The sequence below is a fragment of the Arachis hypogaea genome, chromosome 1 (genome assembly GCF_003086295.3).
Source record: "Arachis hypogaea cultivar Tifrunner chromosome 1, arahy.Tifrunner.gnm2.J5K5, whole genome shotgun sequence".
In the NCBI taxonomy this organism is placed as follows: Eukaryota; Viridiplantae; Streptophyta; class Magnoliopsida; order Fabales; family Fabaceae; genus Arachis; species Arachis hypogaea.
Genome location: NC_092036.1, coordinates 459,574 through 482,547, shown reverse-complemented (window position 1 = coordinate 482,547; position 22,974 = coordinate 459,574). Strand labels below are relative to the sequence as shown.

The following is a 22,974-nucleotide window of genomic DNA, read 5'->3' as shown; positions in this document are numbered from 1 at the left end:
TTACATAATCTACCGTACCATAGGTAACAATGTTGATAGAATCGTAATTAGTAGCCCTTAGGTATGAAAAATAATAAACAGAAGAAAATTTATGTCCGAGGTACAAATTTTTTAAATGATAAATTAAATAATTGTAACAATTCACTATTACTCCTTCTCTCTATATATATACACTAATTATACACGGTAATAATTAGCAAATATCTTCAATGGAGATACTTACTACAGTTAGGTAAAATTTATTTCATTATATTTTATTAACCTTTATGATTAATTCAATAGAGATACTTACTCAATATATATGTTATCTACATTAATTATATGCCAATATTTTTAGAAAAGAGCTAAAAGATGAGATATATAAATATATATATATAATATCATTGCTATATAGGAAGTAGGGCTGTCAAACGGGCTAGTCCGATCCATTTAGGCCCAACCCATTAAGCCAGTGGGTTAAATGGGCTGGCTCGTTTAAGCCCACTTTATTCGCAGGTCAGAATTTTAATTTCTAGCCCGGACCGTTTATGGTCAGTCCAATGGGTTAAACGGGCCAGGCCGTTTATCATTTAATTTTATTTTTTGAAAAATATTTTGACAAAAAATACCACTTTTAGGTCAAAAATCTTTAAAAATAATATTTTTTTAGCGGATAGGTCTGATTTTTAGGTCGAATCGAGAGAAATATCAACTAAAAGTACTGATTTTTTTGAAAAAATGTAAAAAAAATAAACGGGCCACCCATTTAGCACACAGGCTAGCCCGAAATTTAAACGGGTTTAATTTTAGAGGTAAAGTCCGTCTATTTAAATGGGTAAACGGATTGGTCCGATGAGTTTAGCCAATTTTGACGGTTCTAATAGGAGGCATACATAAATTGATACATTTTTTTATTATATTATACAACTTAAAATTGTAGTATCATGTTATTATTAATTCTAGATACTTGCTATAATTATATCAAATTTAATTATGACTCTAAATAAATAAAATATATAATATTCAATATTATTTTTTTCTTTTTACATTCAATATTTACTGTAAATATAAAAAGTAAGATAATTAATAAAAAAATATGAACAGAAAATAAAATATATTAATTAAAATTCAATTTGTTATCTAATTAATCTTGTGTCCATACGATAAAACTTTATGAAAATATTATGAATCACAAACTTTTTTTATTCTACATAAAAAAACACTATACGAAATTTTTAGTCGTACAAAAATAATTATAAGAATTAATTATTGATGTTGATATTAATCACAATTAATTATTGATATCCTATTTTTTTTAAATATATTTTACCTTTTTTAAAATATAATGCATGTATCATGTAGACCTTTTATTATTATTATTATTATTATCCACTAATTGATATCAAATTAAATAGGTCACTATTAATATGTGCATCAATTATCTTCTAATAAAATTATTATACTTAAATGCAGATTAGAACTATATCAATTGATATAATTAGAATGATTAAAAATATTGATAATTGATATGTAGTTTAATAACGCATTGAATATTGATTATAATTAATTAATTTATATAAATTATAATAAATTGTGAGATTTGAATGGCTAATCAAATTAATTAATTGATATAATTAATTAATTATAATTGATTTGCTTTGACGAATTAAATGAAATAGATTTGGAAACACCTCAAGAGCATGCCACATCAGTTCTATTATTAAATACAAAAATTCTATTTTTATATAATAGAATAGAATAGAATAGAATAGATAGATAATAAAGATATTTTCTTAAATTAGTGTAATTATACATTATTCATTAAATATTTATTATAATATTGTAATATAATTATAATAAATATATTTTTATAAAATAAATTTATTTAGAGAAATATAAATTGGTTATTAATGGCTGGCGCCATTATCATATAATTATCATATTATATTATTATTATCATTATTATTATCAATATAATTAAAATGATCAAAAATATTTTCGATTGATAATTGATAAGTAGTTTAATAATGTATTAAATATTGATTTCATATAACTATAATAAAGATATTTTCTTAAATTAGTATAATTATGTATTATTGCTTAAATGCTAATTATAGTATAATTATAAGAAAGATATTTTTATAAAATAAACTTAGAAGAGAAAATAGTGTATTAATTTTGGCGGGAAAATAGATTCACGAGGAATCGACACCTCACTTTCATTAGTTGGAAGAAAACCCAATTTTAGTATATTAAGTATATATATATAATTACAAACGGTATGAATTTTTAATGCATATACTAATTGCTACTAATAGAAAAAAATTATATAAATAGAAATTATTCAATCAATTTCATATGACAAAACAATGGTTAACAAAAAGTATGGAATCTTTTTTTGACATACGTATTATGCCATACGTATAAATTATACGGGTTATTTTATAACTTCATATATATATATATATATATATATATATATATATATATATATATATATGTATAACAAAGCGGTTTAATATTATATTTTATCTATATTAATTATATGTCAAAATTCTAAAAAAAGAGATAAAAGTGGAGATATATAAATATGTATAATATTATTGTTATATATGAAGCAATTTTATATTACTATAATTATAGAGACTTACTATAATTATATCAAATTTAATTATGACTGTAAATAAATAAAATAAGAAACAATCAATACTAATTTTTTTCTTTTTATAGTCAAAATTTACTGTAAATATTAAAAATAAAATCACTAATGATTAAAAATTTGAGTAGAAAATAAAACTCCATAAGCTAAATTCAATTTGTTAACTAATTAATTTGATGTCCATATAATAATATTAATAATAATAATAATTATTATTATTATTATTATTATTATTATATATTGACTAAAACTGTGAATACATACTAATAAAATTATTACATACGAATGAGAATTAGAATTTTACCAATTATATAAATTCAAAATTATTATTATTATTATTATTGAATAATGATGATAATTCATGTGATAATGAATATTACCTATAAAATATCTAAAATTAAATAATATTCAACAGTAATTATGTAACAATTATAATTCAAAAATTACTGTATATGAAGTCATGTGAATGATTATTATAATTGATATAATAATTGCTATAATTGCTACATATTCTTAATCTTATAGGTTGTATCAATTTAACTATATCAATTATATTCAAATTAGTAGTCAATTATTTTTATGAAAATTCTTGCTATAATCAGGTTATACTTATGAGATTATCTTGTATTAATCGTTATAATTAATTTAATAAAGATATTTATTAAGTATATATGTTATCTATATTAATTATATGCCAATATATATTTATAAGAATGAGTTTAAAAAAGTAATATATAAATATATATAATATTATTGTTATATAAAAGTTAGATTTAAATAATATATTAAATATTGATTTGATATAATTATAATAAAAATATTTTTCTAAAATAATATAATCATACATTATTCATGAGCTAATTATAATGTAATTAAATATATAATAATATTCTATATTATTTATTTACCGTCATGATTTGATTTGATTGTTTTCTAATTTATTTACTTACATAAATGATTAAAATATATAACATAACTATCGTAATTATTATAATTTTATGATATAATTATAATTAACATATTTTATCATAATTAAATATTGATTTGATATAATTATAATGAAAATTTTTTCTAAAATAATATAATTATATATTATTTATGAGACAATTATAATGCAATTAAAGATATTATTATATCATAATGTCTACTTACTATATTAATATAATATCAAAAGATACATGTTTTATTATTTTTTATAGATAAAATCAGTTTTTATTGGCAACTAAATTGTGCTTAGGACAACAAAAAACTATATATTTAGGTAGAATTTTTTTGTCAAATATAATGAAAATACCAATAAAAAAATAAAGAATAAAAATAAACTTAAATAATATACTTGACACCACTTTATTTTATTAATTATTAAATTATTTAAAAATAGTACATCCACGAAAAATAATCATAATATATAAATTGAGGCAATAATTTAAAATTCTCTAATTATAATTTAATCAAATACTAATATTAAAATCAAAATTACTTAAACAATATTGAATCTATTCTAGTCTTTAGTCACGTATAGTATAAAGTCATTCTCGTAACGACAACCAATTGAAATAATATCGTAAGTATCAACATTTAAAATTCGTACAAATTTAAAATTAATAGTACATCAACAGAGTTAAAAACACAACGAAAAGGATGACAAAAGTATTGAGAGTTTGGGACATTTATTTTGCAACTCACAATAAAAATATGAGGACACTTGCTGCAATAAGAGCAATTAAAAAAAAAGAAAAACAAAATCTGAATTTGAACCAAATTGACCAATTTAGGATGGCCGAATAATTATAATAATTTGATAAAAAAGGAGGATGAGTAAATTATAAATGTTAGATAATTAAAATTATTGATAAGTAGTTTAATAACGATCTACTTAATTTTAATTATTTTAATTATAAAAATAAATTACAAATGTTAGATAATTAAAATTATTGATAAGTAGTTTAATAATGCATTAATAATTAAAATTATAATAATTTACTCATCCTCCTTTAACTACATTCCATTAGGTTGGTCATAATAGGTGAGTAGATCCAACAATCATTCGGTAAAGTAGAAATTATTGCCCCTTCTTTGAACGTTTACATCCATGTAGTTGGAATCCGAATCAGTGAAGACAACTCGATGAGGTATTTTATAGATGTGATGCATTGTAAACGATTGTGGTAAAAGACACTTGAATTGGAACATTAGACGATAAGAACAACTTAGAGTAACAACAATTAATAAATTATTAAAAGAATAATATAATAGAATGAGTATATGAAAAATATTATAAAAAATTATAAATTGTACCTTAAAAGGATCAACTTCAATAAAAAATGAAGAATACATTCTTATTCTATGAAGTAGTAAAAAAAACACTAAATATAAAATTATGACCTGACTCTCAAATTTAGATGTATGTACGACAGAAAAACACTATTTATAGACCTTAGTAAAACAAAATAAATAGGTAAATTAATTACTATTAAGGCAATTTGTTATTATGTATAGTAATTACGCATTATAATTGATAAGTAGTTTAACAGTGCATTAAATATTGATTTGATATAATTATAATGAAGATATGTTCTTAAATTAGTATAATTATATATTATTCATTAAATATTAAATATAATATAATAATATAATTATAATAAATAATTTAGAATAGATGAAAAATTTTATTCGTTTTGGAGGGAAAACAGGCTCACGAGAGAGTGACACGTCGTCCTTATTAGCTGGGGAAAAACTCAGTTTTAGTATATTAAGTAGATATTCTCGTAGCATTTCGGGTTTCAGGCTTTGGTTTGATTTCCTATTTTTAAACGTCAATAATTTTTTTTTCTATCAACTATAAGAATTAATAAAGAAAGAAAAAAACAGTAGGAACAATCTAATAAAGAGTTTCTTCGGAATTTGCAACCGTTGGGTTCAATCAAAAGCAGCTATTTGTTTATTTCAACTGGGTAACAGTTTTAGTCTTCCTTGAACCATCTAAGTTGTTTAAGTAAAAGTCACGACAGCAAAAGAAGATATTATTATGCTGAATTAGGAATGACAATTTTTCAGATGATCCATGAGACTCTCAAACACGTCATCATATATTTATGCCCTTTCCAAAGATTACAAGCTGACCACTTCGTGAATGCCCTTTTTAAACTTAAATATTATTAAAATTTATTATTTTTTAATTATTAATTAATTATTAATATTTAAAAATATAAAATAAAATATATTATTAAATTATTAAATTAAAAATTAAATTAATTATTAAAAATAATAAATTTTAATAATTCCTAATATTTTTTAGAACGTTTTTAAAACTAAATCATTTTATACGAGCACGTTGCATGGTTTCTCTTTCCTTTTCTTTGTTTTCTTTTTAGTCATCTTTTACATTTTTTTTAAATATTGTTATCGCCACTATTATGCCGTCATTTTCTTCTTTAATTTCGTCTCTTCCTTTTTCTTTTTTTATCCTTCCGTTTTTTTCTTTTTTTTTCTTATATATATTCAGTAAAACTATTAATTATAAAAATTTTAATATATAGTACAAAATTTTTGGTATATAATACAAAAAAAAATTAATACATATATATGTGGCATAACCATGAACGTCAATATGTTATGTGTTGCTAACTGACACGTTATTGTTATACGTGACTAAATCATAAGGTGACATGTGTTATTAAAGATCCACATACATCATCAAGTCATATTTATACATCGTTAACGAAAAATAAATCAGAAACTAAAATGGTGTAATTTTTTTAATTTTAAAAATATAATTAATGCAATTAAAATTTTAAAAACAATTTTAGTACATAATGTCTATTTCAAGACCACTTTGAGAATTTAATTTCCATTTGAGTCATATTATATTTAGCCTCATCTTTTTTTATTAATGGGATGAATAAACGTGCAACAATGTCATATAAAATTCTTGTAAAAACTCGGTCCAATTCATATTACTATTATAAATTAATAAACCACCATTGAGAAATTGTCTGAATTTACGGCTATTTATCATTTAATTATTTGAATGAAAATTACAAGTACATTTGACAAGGCAAGGTCCAATTTCAAACTTACTGAGCGGGTGCAAACTAGTTATCAAAGACATAACAAATTGGATAGACAACTTCAATAACGCAAAAATATTTAAATGACCTAAGATATAAATCATTTTTGCAGTATAGATGACTAAAAAGTTGGGTATTTTTGCAGTTTCAATATATAAATCATTTTTTCAAGAAAGATATTCTCTCAATTACATAACATATAGTCGTTAACGAATTAATAATGATACTCTTTAAGATATAGTGACATTTTTATTCTTTTATTTAGCAATATTAAAAATGTTTCTAACTCGTTTTCAGAAAAAAAAAAAATCTAATAAAAAGTTAGTTTTCTAACAAAATCTACCTGTTGAAGAAGGAAAGAAAAAGAAAAAAAGGGCAGCCATGAACCCATATACATCTATTAGGGTGTATCTAATTTTGAGAATAAAATAAAATAAAATACTAAAATTAAAATACAAAGAACAAAGACATAGTTAATGTTTTGTATTTTATTTAATAATAAAAATATAAGAAAGAACAAATTATATAAATCTAATTTATTTTATTTTCTTTCACACACAAAATTTTTTAAAAAATTGATAGAACTAATAAAAAGAAAAATAAAAAATAAGTTATACTAATTATTAATATCTCTGTGTTATTTTTATTAAGAAGAATATAAAATACACAAATTTAATATCTCATAACACAATTTTTGTATCAATATCTCATTTATCAAATATAATTTTATGTTTTTATATTTTTATTTTAGTATTCTGTACTTATAAATAAATGCATCTATACAACAAAATTATCTAACTAATTAATTTGAGTTGGTCGAAAATTCAGTTCACTCATTTGTTTAAGTAAATATTGGGAGTTTAAATTCCGCATTATGTATGCAATAATTCATTAACTAATGGCAGACCTTTAAAAGGAGCTAAGATCCGTGACGAATTAATTCTTAATTTATCGAACTAGAAAATACCGCGAAAAAAAAATAACATACGTTATATCGGGATAAAATTTCTAATTGTGATTATCATATTTTTTACAAAATTACCGTACATTACTTCGGGCTGAACTTCATAGCAAAATGTCATATTTTTTACACAACACCATTAACATTTAATTGATTTATTGTGATTATTGGAGGCAAGCACCTTCTACGCAAAAGAGCTAAAGAAAAATATGTTTATCCCTATACGGCCCCCTAACATTCCGATTCCCTTAACTCTAAATAATTAATCACATTTAATAGGTAAATCCTTTACATTGAAGAAATTTTGTTCTTCAGCAGAATACAGTGGTGAGTAAAGCTAGTTACATATGAATAGGCAAAGCTTAGAATAAGAATATAGTAGTGAAAGTCTCACCTTATTCTGTTATATGTGCATGATATATATATACTTAAAATAACACTTATTACATTTTTACAAAAAAATATATATATCCCACCTAAATATTCTAATAAAATCTTAATAAACTTTTGTACACTTTGCACATCTAAAACTCATCATCATTTTACCGTGATATCTTTTCACACTAAAATATTCCTCAGTCAACAACATCTCACTTGCTTTTTTGTATTTTTTTTATTTTTAAAAATTAAAAGAAAAAAGAAAAACAAAGAAAAAAAAATAATTAAGTTCATCCAAACCAGAAGGTGTTTAAGCGTTGTGCACTTTCAACGGAAAGCAACGACCACTTTAGCACTTTTATGTATAAGGTGTGTGTCAATAATAGAAAACTATAGATAAATAATGAAAATATTAAACAATATGAATAATAAATATATTAAATATTTTATTTATTAGGTGTAAAGATAGTTATCCTAATATTAAGTTTTAAGTAAATAATTTAAAAAATATAATATATTTTTACTTTATTAAACTAATTTTAAAATTTATTATTTATATTATTTATAAAAATAAATTATTATCTACCTAATAAAATTTATCAATAATATCCGTTACGTTCAATATGGGAATAGATGAACGAGCTTACATGACTAATAAAATTTATCTAAATTAAATTTTAAATATTAAATTCTAAAGAGTAAATATTTCACAAAGTCATGACTATGGAAACAAAAAACACGTCTCTCACCTTATAATTTTAAGAGGTCATTTTAATAAAAACACTAAAAATATTTTTTTTAATTTTTATATGTATTATTTTATTATTAGACATTTTTATTAAACCGGTTAATAATTTATATTTTAATAAACAAAAAAAATCAGTTTATTATAACAATCATAATAAACTTAATTGTCTGCATTATAATTATTAGATCCGATTTATCCGATCGAACTACATAATTTAAATTAAACATCTTTAAATTTTTTGATAAAAAAATAAATATATCTCTGATTTTTTATTTTGCAGATATTTAAATCCCTAAAAATTTAAAAATACAATTAAATTCCTAAAAAAATTGAGGTTTTGTTATAAAAAAATCGATTTTATTCTAATTTGTTAAGAAATAAAAAATAATTAACTTATTAATACGTTCAATAATAATATAGCACGTAAAGATTTTTACAAAAAAACGTTTTACACGCTTTTATAAAAGCATCTCCCATAATTTTATATGAACATTCCGTGAAAGTCGTAGCTTTTCAAGTCCAATAATAGATATACATCTTCACCTGCAATTGCTCGAAAGCAATATCCATTTGTCTAGCTCAAAGGTTACATAATTCTGTTCTAACAAGGGGCGACCAAACCCACCGGATCCGGCAATAATTAAAATAAAAATTTAATTTTAATTCATTATTGTTAATATAATAAAATATTTTATATAATCGTATAATTACATTTAATTTTTTGGATCATTTTTTAAGTGATTAATATAAAAAATAAATATTTTTATTAATATAATATTATATAATTAAATACAAATATAAAATATTTTAGATTGAGAGTATATTTAAAATTAAATTTTTAAAAAATTGCTGGTCCATCCCAAGACTTTTTCTTTGTTTAATTTGTAGGTAAATTGTTGCCACCTGTTGGATTTTACTCTTTTGTTCATGAATGTTATAGGCTGCAATGATTCCTAGAACGATTCTTGAATAAATTTCTTGTGAAGGAATGAAGACAAACCTGGGTGGGGAAATAGCAAATGAACTTATTTCAAGAATAGTAAAAACCTGAGGGAAAATAAAGACAAACTCTGCGATATGAAGTCGTTTGAGTATTCTGAATCATTGAAGTTTCTGCGTAGTGTCTGAAATCACCATTGAAGTAGCTTCTGAGGTCACCAGATTTGTTTATTTTTTACAGCAAGGTTAGATGGATATAATGGTTAGTTATTGGTTCAGGTTGGATCTAATTTGCATTTGTATGTTGACATGTTTATCTTCATGAGTTATTTATATGTACTGAAGTTATAACTTTCTTAATTAAATGAATCTAATAATCTATATTGAGCAATATTAGAGCCAGCAACATTTGTGATTGGTGCTATCAACTAGCTATTAATGATAATTTAATGGTGTGAAATTTTATTTAATAGTTCACCTTTTTCTGCTGGTTACATGCTAGAAAAAATACAATAAAATTACTGACTCCCTAAACTTTTTCATCCATATTTCTATATTTAATTACAAAAATTGGATCCGGAAAATATGACTATGATATGCAGGTGTAATTGAAAGTTGCTGGGAACGGGAGCAGCACAAGAAAATAGAAAAGGGTAAACAAAAATGTCTGGTTTATATTAGAATTAGTTATTAAAATTAGTTTTTATGTAGTTATATATGAATTAATATATATTTTTGTATTTTGTACGGATAATATATTAAAATATATAATTTTTTTATTAAAGATAATTAAATAAAATATATATAATAATTACTAAATATTTTACAAAGTTATAATTAAAAATAAATTTTAATGATTTTTAATTTAAAATATTAAAAATAATTAATATTTATTTTAGTCAATTTAGACTAGTTGAGTAATAATTTTATTCGTCTACTTAAATAAATATTAGGGGTTTAAATCTCATTTTGTGCATGTATAATTTATTAGTTAACTGTAAATTATTAAATAAAACTTTAATCTACAGTGAATTAATCTTTAACTTATTAAATTTGAAAATGCCATAAAAAATATTAGTATTTATCTTTAAAGTCTATTGAGTTAGAAAGTATTGTTAAAATAAATGATATTTACCTTTAAAGTAGAATAATATTGCGAGAATGGGAGCAACATAACAAAATAGTAAAGGTAAACAAAAATATTAAGTGTATATTAGAATTAATTATTAAAATTAATTATTATATATTTGTATATAAATATATGTGTAGATTAATTTATTTTTAATATATATTTTATAAATTTTAATTATATTAGGTGTATACTAAAATTAGTTTTTTATATAAAATACACATTAAAAATAAGTTAAATAATATATATTTATACATAAATATACATTAATTAATTTTAGTAATTAATTTTAATATATATAAATAATATTTATTTATATTTTAATATTTTATATAGTAACTAATTTTGATAACTAATTTTAATGTACACCTACTATAATAATAAAAGAAGGATTGGAAGGTGAGTGTGTGAAAGCTACAAGAGTCATTTTATTGTGGTTTACTTTTTTAATTGATGTCTATAATTTTATTAAATTTTTAATTTAGTCTCTATATTTTTTTTAATTAGGTTTTTACATTATTTTTAATTTTATAATAAGTCATTTTTGTATCAAAAATGTTAAAATTAATAGAAAATTTCTTCCAAAATATATACAATAAAAAATCTAATTAAATTTTTAATTTTAAATACTTTTAATTTATAAAAAAATTAGTTAATAATTCTAATATTTTTTATACTAAAAAAAAGTCTAACTATAAAATTAAAAATAATATAAAAATTTACTTAAAAAATATAAAAACGTAATTAAAATTAGTAAAACTATAACAACCTTAAGAGTAATTAAATCTTTTATTACATATATTACCTGAAAAACTAATACCAGGACAAAGGGGAATACAAAGTTAGACTGGCTTTTTCAATTTTCCTTATAAATCAATGATTCTGCGTGTTGAATTTTTTATTACATTTTGATATAGTTAGAAGTTTCTAATTAAGTTATTAAAGTATAAAAGTTTCCAAATCCTTAATTTCATTACGATACAAAAACATGACCATAAATATAGTAAAATAAAAATTGATAATCAATACTAATTTCAATTGATAATTAATTAAATCTTTTAATTTAAAATTTTTTAAGTGACAAATTTTTTATATATGAGAGATTTTTTGTAAAATATAAAAATATTAAATTTTTTGAAATTTTATGAGAATATGGGGGCTAATTATAAAATTAGAAATTGTTTGAATGAGATTTTTATTTTTCTTTTTTTAAATAATTATAAAAAATTGTTGGATGAGATTTTTATTTTTTACAAAATTAAAATAAAAAATCATTGTGCAAGATTTAAAAAAATAAAATAAAAAATCATTGGTGAGTTTTTTGTTTTTTTCTTAATTTAAATCATGTATCATTTTATATATTAATAATAAAAATTATAAAATTAATATACATATAATATAAATTACATTATCAACTTTATCGTAACGTTGATAATTGAGAGTCATTGTATGATTTGTTAAATCATTATCGTGCATCCCTGATACTTTTTACTAACGTTACTAATCACATTCATACTATAAGCCGCGGAGAGGAAAGAAAGTCGTAAGGGACTCGAAAGGTCAGAGGAAACTTCGAATTATTTAAACCGCTGGCGATTAGCTTCACCCTTTTATATTGATTGATTCCCCTTATTCAACTTCCAATCTGCCAATTAACGCATTCCTATAGCTTCTGTTTGTTTCCTCTTTCTTTTTCTCATCACTTTGAACTTCATCGCCGTTAATAATGGCGCACACAACGCAAATTGCCGTTCTTGCATCTCTACTTCAACAGGCATCCGAGAGCATCCTTGAAATGCTTCAAACGGCAAGAAAGAGCAATCAGAACAGAGGATTTCTAAGGTCAGTAATCCTCACAGAGTTGACTCCTCTGTTCAACGAGATCAAGCAATACAATTACGACGACGAACACCTTGATCGACAAAGAGAGCAAATCACGGCTCTTATAACAGAAACTGATGATGACGGTGCAAGCCTATGCAATTGCAGTTGCTCTTCTTGGTCGCACTTGTGGGAAAATTGCTTCTCCTGGCTCGTTCGGCATATAAAGAATAATAATAATAATAACAATGATGATGATTGTGATTACTTTGATGAAGCTTTGAGGGAGGATTTGAATGAGACGCTTGAGAAGTTGAGAGAGATTATTGAGGTGCTTAAATGTGGCTGTGTTTCGGAAAGGAGGGGGGTATGTGGTGTTCCAGAGAAGCGAGGGTTCACGGTGGGATTGGAGGAGTCAATGAGGAAGTTGAAGGCGGAGGTTATGAGGGAGAGGGATGGCGTGTCAGTCATTGTTTTGACCGGCTTGGCTGGTTCTGGGAAGACCACTTTGGCTACATCGCTCTGTTGGGATCAACAAGTCAAAGGTATGCCATTATTCCTCCTTGTTAATAGCTAGTAGCATGAATTGATTGATGATATATTAGTGAGAAAAGCCATTAACTATCAATTTCCACTCTTAGGCTATATTATTGAATTATTATATTAAAAAAATTAAATTAATAATCAAAACTGCAATCTAAAATAATAAACTATATTAATCTTCTAATATTTTTTTATACTAATTAAAAAAAAACTCAAATATCAATAGAATTTATTATTTTTTATCAGTATTTTTAGATATTAATCAATTTTTTTAGTCTAATAATTTAATAAGTTTTTAACTCATATTTTTAAATATTATTGACTAACTACAAAAGAAAAATAATAAATTTTGCTCACTCTAATCTCATGTTAGTATTTCGTGTAATTTATTTTAAATTTTAAACTATCTGTCTTACAAAAATAGTAAGGGTGTTGTTAATAAGTATATTAATAAATACATTTGTTAGAGATATTATAAATAAAAAGTTTATATAAAAATAAAAGGTAAAGATTTTTTTTTATTTTTTATATAGTCAATGAATTGGAAACAAAAATTATAACGTCCTTTACTGCGCTCTTATAATAAATTCAAAATAAAATTGATGTTTAAATAAAATTTTTATTTATAAATTAATTAACTTTATTTTAATGATAAGTACATTAATTTTATTGTGTATATTGCATAAATATTAATATTAATTACATATTTTTATTTATTTAAGAATATATAATATTACCTATCCAGATAATTTCGAATATATAAATAGCTACAAATTCAAGAATTTGATAACTAATCCAGATCATTTTATTTATTTAAGAATATATATATAAAAAATAATAATACTACAAGTTTAGAATTTAATAACTAATCCAGATAATTTTATTTATCAAAAATATTAAATTATTCAAATAAAAGTATTTAAATTAATAAATACACAAGAAATTAATATTATTGAAGAATTTAAATTAAAGTGATTAAGTGTAGCATAGTTGAAAAGTAATTAATTGATGAAGTTATTTTAATTATTGAATTATTTTAATTAATATGATTAAGTGTAGTATTATTGAATTATTTTAGTTAAAGTGATTATATGCCATCATTTTGATAAAGTTAACTGGGAGATAAGATTGATGAGTTGCTTTTACTTGGGACACAATTAAAAAAATAGAATAATATTAAGACTTACACCAAAACATTTGAGGCAAAAATAATGCTTTGTCCTAATTTATATTATAAATTTTTTCTATATTAAGTTATATGATATGTTAAATTAAAGTACTTTTTTAAAGTGATATTTGACCTCATATACTATAAAAACATTACCCATTCAACAACATTTTTTAAAGCTATATTTAAAAGTGCAGTCTATTCATAGAATACGCTATCCTTTTTTCTGTATTATTTTTTATAAAAAAATAGAAAATACAGTTATAAAGTATTAAAAAAAATAGCAAAAGATTGGAATATATATCCTTTGGGACGGGTTTTTTGATAACTTTATAAATATACTTTTATAAACACTTATTGAACTTTGGATTATATTGGTTTAATTTTAATGATTTGACTAATATGGAATAATTGACATATTAAATTTAAGGTTTAATTATTTCATTCATTTTTATATTTTTATCGATTTTTTAATTAAATTTTTATATTTTTTAATTAAATTTTTATATCATATTAAATTTTGTAATTAAGTTTTTATTAACATTAAATAATAAAAAATATATTTAAAAATATAAATTAACTGATTTATCCATATTTTCTACCTATGAAAAAGACAAAGAAGTTATGATACTCATTTTCTATAGGTAGGGTTCACTTCCCTTACCCACCAAATTAAAAGCAAATATTGTCATAATTAATTTTTAGTATGATCAAAAGCAGAATTTTTACATAACATAATTAATTAATAACAAACAGAACACATCATCAAAATTTATAATCAGAATTTTTTAATACAATAAATTTTTTTTAGCATAATTAGTGAATATAAATAAAACTAATTCAAAAATAAAAGTAGAAGAAGGACAAAACAAAGCAATATGAAGAAATATGAGATCGAAATTGAGACGGTGAGCACGAGCAGCGGCAACAAATGAAAAGGGACGATGTGGCAACAGTGGCATCATCCTCCATCACCTCCCTCTTTTGCACCATTCTCTTTCTCTCTCGTAACCTGCTGATCTTCCTTTCGCAATTCCTCTCTCGTTTTGTCTTTATCTTTCTTCCATCGTTTTGGATCTCCCTCTCTCTCTCTGCATGGCAGTGGTGGTGATAGAGGACATCTAGCGACTATGACAGTGGCGTTTCTTTCCTCACTTCTTACTTCTTCCCACCATTGGCGTTACCATCTCTTCCTACTTCTTCTTTTTGCTCTCTTATTTCTCCTCTTCTCGTCCATTCTCTATTAGCGTGAGAGAATGTTGAGGATTTTTTATAATTTAAAAAATAAGAAAAGTTATCTTTTAAATTTGTTTGTTTTACGTGTAGTATATTTGTTTTGTTTAACATAATATTTCATTAATTATAGTGTTTTTGTCACGATAAAAATCGAATTTAATTATAAAATTTAATATATTATAGAATTTTGATTAAAAAATATAAAAATTTAATTAAAAGTTTAATAAAATTATAAGCACTAGTAGAATAATTAAATTTAAATTTAAAAAATAATAAAAAAAGGTCATAGTAATAAAGTGTGTGGTACATGTATATATTTTTGCTTTACAATACAAATAGAAAGATGATAATGTTATTTTTATTTTAATAATACCACTCTTTTTTTAATTTATATAACACAAAAATTATAAAAAATTATATTATAAAAATTAAAAGTGATATTATCATTTTCTAAAATTACTATTCCCTAGCTATGTTTAATGCTTTTAGTAGAATCTATGATGCATGAACACTGATATGGATACGGGACACGACACGACACGAAACATGCTAACACACGAATTTTAAAATCTTATAAGACACGAAGGCATGCATACATATAAAATATAAAGTATTTTTTAGATAAATCGTAATCATATTTTGATATTTTATTAAAAAATATAAATTAATTTTTTAAATTATTTTTAATGTTTTATTTTAATTATATCAAGTATTTAAAATATTTTTTGTTTTAATAAATAATAATATGCTATATCTAAATTCATTTTAAGAATATATCTCAAGAATAAAATTAAATACGCTAATACGTGATGATATTTAAATATGTCTAAACGTGTCCGAAAAATAATTTTTTTATTTTTTATTTTTTATTTTTTATTAAGACACAGTTAAATACAACAGACACACGTATCGAATAAATATCAATGAGCATCATATCTAAAATGTTCAATACACAAACATAACAACTCAGCAAAATAAACTATTTGTGCTTCATAATAGAAATTTAGATTTGAGATGGTAACAAAAAAAAGTCATATTTCGCACACACAGGACAGATCTAAGGGAGGACAAGCATAGGTTTCGATCCCCCTTCTCCCTAACATTTCTGAACAAAAGTTAACAATTTTAAGTGTATAAAATTATTATATATTATATAATTTTATTTTCTATTTAAAAAATAAAATGAATAATTGTTTTATATAAATAATTAAACTATTAAACTAAAAAATTAGTAACAATCCTTAAATTAATAAAAATATTATTCTCAATCACTTTTCGATAAAATACATTTTCAAAGTTTTAAATATTTAAACTGCTTTCTTTTTCTTTTTTTAAATATTTTTTCTTAATTTTTACACTTTTTATTATATAAAAATATTTTAATATTATAATAAAATCAATATTTAATTAGGTGTTAACAAAATCTTTATATATTATAGTACATACATGAAATTAAATTATTTTAAAATTTATTTATTTTTCTCATAATAATAAAATTATAATATATTAAATAAATTCATTAAAACGGTTATATTTTATATAATTTATTTATACTAATATATTTTAAATACATATAATAAAATTATTAGAATAATTTATTTTTATTATTTTATATCATTTTTTTAAATATGAAACATAAAAATATAATTTTTTGTTACAATAATACTCAATAAAATAAATTAATTAAAAAAAGATAATTTTTATATTTTATTAAATCTAAAATAAAAAAATGTATAAGAATTAAGATAACTTTTTATATAATAAACATTTATTGACATTTTTTAATTAAAAGAAACTACTAATCATGATTATAAAAATTAAGATAACTTTTTTATATAATAAGTATTTATTAATATTTTTTAATTAAAAAAATAATAATTATAATTATATATATTACTAAACATATAATATTATATTTAATTATATAATATTTTAATTTTAGGCCTTTTTCTAAATCCGTCTCTACACACCTAAATCAAAATGAAGCTATATATGCATTTTAATTTGAAATGATGATATATACAAGAATCTTAAACAGATCTCTTTCGTTTCCTTAGGTAAATTCAGGGAAAATATCTTATTCATCACATGCTCGAAAACATTCAAGATAAAGATAATTGTAGAGAGACTCTTTGAACACTCTGGATATCGAGTGCCAGAGTTTCAAAACGAAGAAGATGCAATTAACCGAATGGGAGTTTTGCTGAGGCATATTGGAAAAAGTAGTCCAATGTTGTTGGTCCTTGATGATGTTTGGCCTGGTTCAGAATCCCTTGTTGAGAAATTCAAAATACAAACATCATCAGATTACAAGATTCTGGTTACTTCAAGGGTTGCATATCCTAGATTTGGCACCCCATGTATCGTCTTAGAACCACTCAATCATGAAGATGCATTAACACTTTTCAGTCACTTTGCCCAATTGGAAGATAACTACTTCTCAAATTTCCAAAATGATGAAGATATTCTCCAAAAGGTGAGTATTCTTACTTTGTAAATTTTAATATTTTTGTGACTTTAAGATTAAAATTTAATTTTGATGCAATGTTATTATAAAACTATTTTAACATTATCTCAGCAAAAATAACTATATTTTACATAACCCTGAGAGTAGTCATAAAAAAATCGATATAATTGAACAACTATATTAACCGTTTTACATTTTTAGTGCATGAAAATTAAACTTTTAAGATTATAGTGCATTCAAATCTAATATATTTTGATATAATATGTGTTTAGATATATTGAGTAATGGTTAAGGTATTTTATGAATAAAAGTTGGATACCAAATAAAATATTTATTTATTAAATCATTTTTATTAATAGTAATTTATAGTAATTAGTAATTAATTAATGATATTAAAAAATACTATTCATATATTAAAATTAGCTACTAAAATCAGTCACCATATATTTGTGTACAAATATAGTTGGTAGTTGAATTTATTTTTAATGTGTATTTTATATTCCAATATATATTCTATTCTGATGGCTAGGTAATTTTAATTTATTCCTAACATAGTTGATAGTAATAGAGGCTTAAATGTGGGTTGTTAATTTTGAGCTTCTAAAAAAAACCATGGTGATTGGCAGATTACTTGCTTCTTAAGGTGCTTGATTCATGTCTTGTTAGTTACTAAATAACTTTTCTTGCACTGAAAATGCAGGTTGTAAGAGGTTGCAAGGGTTCACCTCTTGCGATTACTGTGATTGGTAGATCAATAAGAAATCAACCTTATGAATTTTGGCTCAAGATGGTAGAGAAATTGTCACAGGGTCGTTTTATATTTGATTCAAGTGAGGAATTACTAAAATGCCTCGAAAATATTTTGGAAATTTTAGAGGATAAGCCTATCATAAAGGAGTGCTTCATGGACCTAGGGCTATTTCCGGAAGATCAAAGAATCCCTGTTACTGTTCTCTTGGATATATGGACTGAGTTGTATGGAATGGATGATGATGGCATAGAGGCAATGACTATTATCAACACATTAAACTCTATGAATTTGGCTAATGTCTTAGTTGCAAGGTACAAATTAAATTCTTCAATCCAGTTTATATAAATTTTATGGCACGCTGAATAGGCTGCATTGCTCCAGAGTGGGAATTTTATATTAGAGAAAAAAAAAAAAAACAAATGACATACAATTTAGTTTTTTTTAAACAAAATACATACATGTAAGACAATAACTAATATGTCAACTTATTATTATTTTTTTAATTCAGAACAACAAATATTTAGTTGGTTTAATTATTCTGTTGGTTCTTATAGTTTTGCAAAATTTTTAATTAGGTCTCTATACTTTTTTTTTCTCTTTTAATTAGGTGCCTGCACCAATTTTTTTTATTAGGTCTCTTTTGGCAGTAATTGGCTTAATTTTATAAGAATCTAACTAAAAAAAATTGGTGCAGAGACTCAAATAAAAAGAAAAAAAAGTATAGAGACCCAATTAAAAAAAATTAGTGCAAAGACTTAATTAAAAAGAAAAAAAGTATAAGAACCTAATTAAAAATTTCACAAAACTATAAAGACCAACAGATTAATTAAACCTATTTAATTAAAAGAATGATGAACTTGTAAATTAAATATCACTGGTGATAAGAGATGAATTTATTATTTTCAGATTGATAATGGTAGACAACTTTTTCTCATATTTGTTTTTGTTAGGAATAAGGGTTTATTCAGTACTTTTTATCGATATATATTAGATAAGGATGAAATTCGAACTTAAAATCTCTAGTTGAGGATGGAAAAATTATACCATTTGAACTATAACTAGTTGGCATATATTAGATAACAGTTTGTACTAATATTTTGTTTTAATATTATTAAAAATTAGAATTTAATAAGATTTACAATCTATAATTTGGCTATCACGATATACTTTAGCATTGCTTGTTTTAATCATATAAAGGTTTTTGTGTCTCTAAAATATTTGTTTCTGTTCATTTCTCAACCAGGAAAAATGCTTGTGACGTTGAAAACTATTACTACAACAACCACTTCATCGTGGTGCATGATCTTCTAAGAGAACTTGCAATTTATGAGAACAATCAAGAAGCAACAGAACATAGACACAGAATGAGCATTGGCATGAACGAACAGAATGGCGAATTTGGGCTTGGGGAGAAGCAGCGAGGCATCATTGCTGAAATCTTTTCAAAATGTTTGAGATGGTGTATTAATAAACAGATGCCGCAACAGATCCATGCACGCACTTTGTCAATAGCAATTGGTTAGTTATTCTACACCTTTCTTTCAAAACTAATTAAGAAGCATGAATATATAATTAGTGGTGTGAGGTTTGTTTTTATTCTTTTTTATTTTATTTAAAATATCACAACCTTATAGTTATATAAGTATTATAATACTTTCCTAAAAATAATATTTTTTTTAAAAAATGTCTATATATGATATTTTTACCAATTATGATTCACCAAGTTAAGTTTGTTTTCAAATTTAATTACTTTTATCTCATGATTTTTTTAATTTTATATATGAATAATGTTAGGTAACTAATTTTTTTCGACCAATATTAATTATTTTATTTATCTTATATTCTAGACCTTAAATGATATATATTTAACCCTAAATTTTAAATACTAAAATTAGTTAATAATAATTAATTAAAAATTAGTTTCTTATAATTTCTCATCATCTTAGTATCTGTATTGTGCAATAAAGAATACTAACTAATAAAAGACATATATATATATATATTAAATAGTGATTTTTTTACCTAAAATATTTAGATTTTGACAAAATAAACTCCAAAAGATATATTTTATTCTACAAAATAATCCAAATATTTGGTAAATAGTTAATTTGATCACTTAAGTGTTAATTATTTATAAAATTACTAATATAAGAATCATTTTGTTATTAATATTTTTTGGAGTTTATTTTGTTAAAATCTAAATCTTTTGGATGTGCTTATAAAGTAAGAATTTTTTGAATATTTAAAAACACTTAATAGCCCTTACTCAATTCACACATTATGGGTTGCATTTTCAGATGAAACTTGCCCTTCTTATTGGTCCAATATGCAAACGGCTGACGTTGAAGTTCTGATTTTCCATCTTCGAGCTAAGTTCTTCTCTTTTCCAATGTTCATGCAGAAAATGAGTAAACTCAAAGTTCTCATAGTAACAAATTATGGCTTCTATCCTTCTGAGCTCAACAATTTCAAGCTACTTGATTCCTTACCAAGCCTGAAAAGAATAAGACTAGAGAGAATTTCTGTTCCTTCCTTCGGCCAGTTAAAGAATCTAAGGAAACTATCCCTCTACATGTGTCAAACAAGTCATGCTTTCGAATTTGATAACTTCAAATTTTCAGAAGCATGTCCAAATCTAGTAGAGTTGAACATTGATTACAGCAAAGATATGGTTGAATTGCCTAATGGAATCTGCGAAATTCCGTCGCTGAAGAAGCTCTGCGTCACTAATTGCCACAAGCTCTGTTCATTGCCGAAAGAAATTGGAAATCTGAAGAACTTGGAAATCTTGAGGCTCAATTCTTGCACTGATTTGCAAGGATTACCAGAATCCATTGGAATGCTTTCGAATCTGCGACTTCTGGACATATCAAACTGCATAAGCCTTCCAAATTTACCTGAAGAAATTAGTAATCTGTGTGGTCTAAGGAAGCTGTACATGACGAGTTGCGCGAACTGCGAATTGCCGTCTTTAATCTCCAATCTTGAGAATTTGAAGGTGACATGTGACGAAGAAACAGCTACTTTATGGGAAGCTTTCATAACAATGATTCCTAATCTAAGGATAGAGGTGCCTCAAGTTGATGTGAACTTAAATTGGCTTCACACAGTTAATTAGCTATTGCTAATGTATAAGAGAAAGGTTTGGCATCATTAATAATGGAATGAAGAAGTTGTTCCAGTTATGAAAAATGAGAGAAGGTTGTTGAAACTTGAAAGTTCAAGAACTTAATTACTGTATTGTAATAGGCACTACTATCGAATCTTCATTCCTATCCGTAGGATGTGAAGGAAACCTTTTGAATTTCGTACGGCCTTGCTCTCTGGATTATTGTAACCTGGATTTTATACGGTTTTAATAATAAGGTGCAGATTTTAAACTGTTCGGAAGGGATAATGAAGACTAAGGTGGGTAAATGATAAACGAACCATTTACATAAAGACACTTAAAACGTTTATTATTAAAAATATTTTTAAATAATTAAAATTTAATATATATAATTTATTAAGTTATATTATTTTTATTAAAATTAAATCAGATAAATTAATTTGATCAAAAAATCAAAAAATTATATTTTAAATTGGTCTAAATTAATATTTTTTATAAAAAATAATTAAAATAATCTTTATATATATATATATATATATATATATATATATATTCTAAATTCTAACCCTATAATAACACAAAGAAAAAAAAAAGGGTTAAAACTTAAGGTTCTCAATAAATATATATAATAAAAATATTTTACTTATTTTTTATAATTATAATTATTTTCTATAAAAAAATATTAATTTAAATCGGTTTAAAATTTGGTTTACCAATTTTTCTATTAAATTAATTTGCTTAATCTAATTTTGACAAAAATAATATAGTTTAATCGATTATATGTATTAAATTTTAATTAAGAAAAAGTATCGGTAAACAATGAAAATACTAAACAATGTGAACAATAGACATATCGGATATTCATTTCACTAAGTGTGCGGATAGTTATTCTAATATTAAGGTTTAGGTGGGTAATTTGAAGGTGTAATATGTTTTGATTTGATTGGTGGTTGTTCATGTTGTTTATTTTAGTTGACACTATTTAAAGATAAAAATATGGCAATTTAATATTATAT

At 23.1% G+C, this 22,974-nt stretch overlaps 1 protein-coding gene across 1 annotated transcript; it reads left to right on the top strand.

Moving 5' to 3' along the window:
• Positions 1–12,375: 12,375 nt before the first annotated feature.
• LOC112784997 (probable disease resistance protein At5g66900) lies at positions 12,376–22,229 on the top strand. Its single transcript, XM_025828428.3, has 5 exons — positions 12,376–13,229; positions 17,689–18,107; positions 18,799–19,160; positions 20,093–20,367; positions 21,147–22,229. Exons 1-5 carry the CDS (start codon positions 12,590–12,592, stop codon positions 21,965–21,967), a joined length of 2,517 nt encoding a protein of 838 aa, XP_025684213.1. The 5' UTR covers positions 12,376–12,589; the 3' UTR covers positions 21,968–22,229.
• Positions 22,230–22,974: the final 745 nt, after the last annotated feature.

Excerpts from the sequence above, each read along its gene's own strand:
- LOC112784997 (XM_025828428.3), top strand. The coding sequence starts at position 12,590 with ATGGCGCACACAACGCAAATTGCCGTTCTTGCATCTCTACTTCAACAG. Across the intron at positions 19,161-20,092 it reads GCTAATGTCTTAGTTGCAAG|GAAAAATGCTTGTGACGTTG; the intron begins GTACAAATTAAA and ends TTTCTCAACCAG. Across the intron at positions 20,368-21,146 it reads CACTTTGTCAATAGCAATTG|ATGAAACTTGCCCTTCTTAT; the intron begins GTTAGTTATTCT and ends TTGCATTTTCAG.